The following is a 2,520-nucleotide window of genomic DNA, read 5'->3' as shown; positions in this document are numbered from 1 at the left end:
CAGCGCAACCTCACGCAGCTCCAGCGGCAGTACAGCGCCACGCCCACCTCAAACGTCAAAACATCACGACTCACGGTAACGTCAGTTGGTGAGTGAAGACGACTGGTTGACCTAACATTAAAATTGCAGTGTGCAGTCTTCGCGATAAATAAACAGTTTTTAACTGATATTTACATTAGGAAAAGTGCCCAATTACAGTAATTTCCGAAAAATTTGCGAAACATACTTTGAAATATAGCATACTTGTTTATGCATACTGCGTTGTCTAAATGGTAATTATACAGATAGGCTTATTGTTTTTGGGGATTTTACATTTATAGATTTTATGAGTGTTGTGATTTATCTTATTTAGAACATTTTACATAAGCTGTGTATGTGGAGATTGTTATTTGAAATTATTAGGTTTTGAGGGTTGTTATGTTCAGTACTCATGCATGTTGTATCATTTTGGGGATTAACTGAAAAGACTGCAGGTACTGTTTGATTAGTTTCATGATAATTAGGAGTGTTTTGGGTTATTAGAGGTTATTTTGTATTACTTGCCTGTGCATTAAAAATAAACCAAACATGTCTACTAAAGATAAGCAGGTTTGTGAGGCAGTAGTTGAAAGGAAAGGGATAGGACAGGAAGACAGAGATGATTCGGGAATCAGTGATTATGGAGTGTCATTAGATAGCCCATTAGCACATTCAACTAGTTATCTCGAGACGCCGGGACAAACGACGAAAAATAAGCCAGTTTCAGGGGGCGCAGATATACGATCGATGTTGGCAGCATTGCTAAAAGAAAACTACGCATCACTAAAGGAAGATTTACAAGAAATTAGAGAAGAGGGAAGAATATCCCGAGAATCATTAGAGAAGAGTTCACAAGAAACAAGAGAATCACTAAAAGGTTTACAAGAAGCTAACGCATCGTTAGAGAAGCGTTTACAAGAAACTAACGCATCGTTAGAGAAAGGTTTACAAGAAGCTAGAGAAAGGGAAGAAATATTCCGCAAATCATTAAAGGAAGATTTACAAGAAACAAAAGAAAGCTTGGAGTCATTTAAAGAAACTATAGCACAAGAGATCAAAACATCGCAAATGAAGATAGAATATAATCTGAAGAAGGAAATGCAGGAGTCACAAGAACGACTGAAGATGGACATCGACGAGAGAGAGAGGAAGCTGCAGAAGAACGTAGACCAAGTCCAGGAAGACGTGGAGAAGATGAAAGGAAAGTTAATAAAGAAGATAGAAGACGATGTTGAAGAAACCAAAGCCGAGTTGAGAGAAAGGATCGCCGAGGTGACGCAGATGCAGAAACAGTGCAATGATGCAGTTAAGGGGATAGGAGATAGGCAAAACCAACTGGCTGTCAATCTGAGAAATGCTATAACCGTGCAACGAGAAGAGGATAACGAGAGGGTTGCAATGGAGATCAGGCAATTACAACAGGGAATGCGACAACTGGAGAGCAAAACCGAAGAAATTAATAAACGAATTAGCAATGCCACCTTAACCGTTGGGGAAGGTAGAGCTGTTACCTTGATGAGCAGTGAGAATCGGCACGTCCAAAATAATACAGGGCAGAAGTTTAAACCGAAAGGAGGGTTACACCAAATGATATTTATGAAATGGTTAAAAGGAGTTTTCCCAGCACATTTTAACGACTCCGACAAGATTCAATTTGCAATAGATAGAATGGAAGGTGAGGCCTTCACTTGGGGAGTCAGGAAGAAGGAAGGGACTACTAGTTTTGATCAGTTTGAAGAGGAATTCTTGAAGAAATACTGGTCCAAAAGTCATCAGTGTGCAGCAATTGAGGACCTACTCCACCGCAAGTCACTTAGTACATGGAGAACGTTGAGAGAGTTTGCCGAACATTTGTGGGAATTGAACGAGACCTTGGAACAACCCCTGAGTGATGACGTAATGATATCAGCGATAAAAAGAAGATTGAGCCGGAGAATGCAAGAGACTGTATCCGGGAGCCTAATTAAAAATAGGGAGGCCTTGATGGAGATACTGGACCAGTTGGAATCTGTTCGATCACAGGAACACCATCAAGCTAATGATCGAAACCGAGAAGGAAGTAATGACCCAAGGAATCATTTTAATCATTCATCTGATTATAGAGGAAGAGGTGGAGGAACCGAAAAAAACTGAATGACACTCCAGGTGAGGTCCGGTCTAGAGTGAGGGCTACAAGGACCCGAATAAACCTGCTAAGATATACCTGTATTTAGGACATTTAGTTATAAAATGGACATTTGAAAAAGGGAAAGGTTTATTTACATTGTGTTTTGTGATATATTACAATTAGAATTGCATATTTCATATCAAAGATTATCTGAGAATAGGTATAAAATCTGTAACAACTATTTTGTAGTGTAGTAATTCATATGTCATGTGTTTAAGTAATAATTTTTGAGTGTATATGTTGTGTGTTTCATTCAATATAGGACTAGAGAGGGCTATTGCTGCTTGATAAAAAATTGTAATTTGGACAATGCCATATTTATGTGATGTAATAAC

The 2,520-nt window shown here is 38.8% G+C and overlaps 1 protein-coding gene across 1 annotated transcript; it reads left to right on the top strand.

Annotated features, from left to right (window-relative positions):
* Positions 1–765: 765 nt before the first annotated feature.
* Positions 766–2,151, top strand: LOC126219779 (paramyosin-like). Its single transcript, XM_049942149.1, has one exon. It carries the CDS (start codon positions 766–768, stop codon positions 2,149–2,151), a length of 1,386 nt encoding a protein of 461 aa, XP_049798106.1.
* Positions 2,152–2,520: the final 369 nt, after the last annotated feature.

This window comes from Schistocerca nitens, chromosome 1 (genome assembly GCF_023898315.1).
Source record: "Schistocerca nitens isolate TAMUIC-IGC-003100 chromosome 1, iqSchNite1.1, whole genome shotgun sequence".
In the NCBI taxonomy this organism is placed as follows: domain Eukaryota; kingdom Metazoa; phylum Arthropoda; class Insecta; order Orthoptera; family Acrididae; genus Schistocerca; species Schistocerca nitens.
Note: the sequence above shows the minus strand (reverse complement) of the source record. Positions and strands in the feature narration are given on the sequence as shown.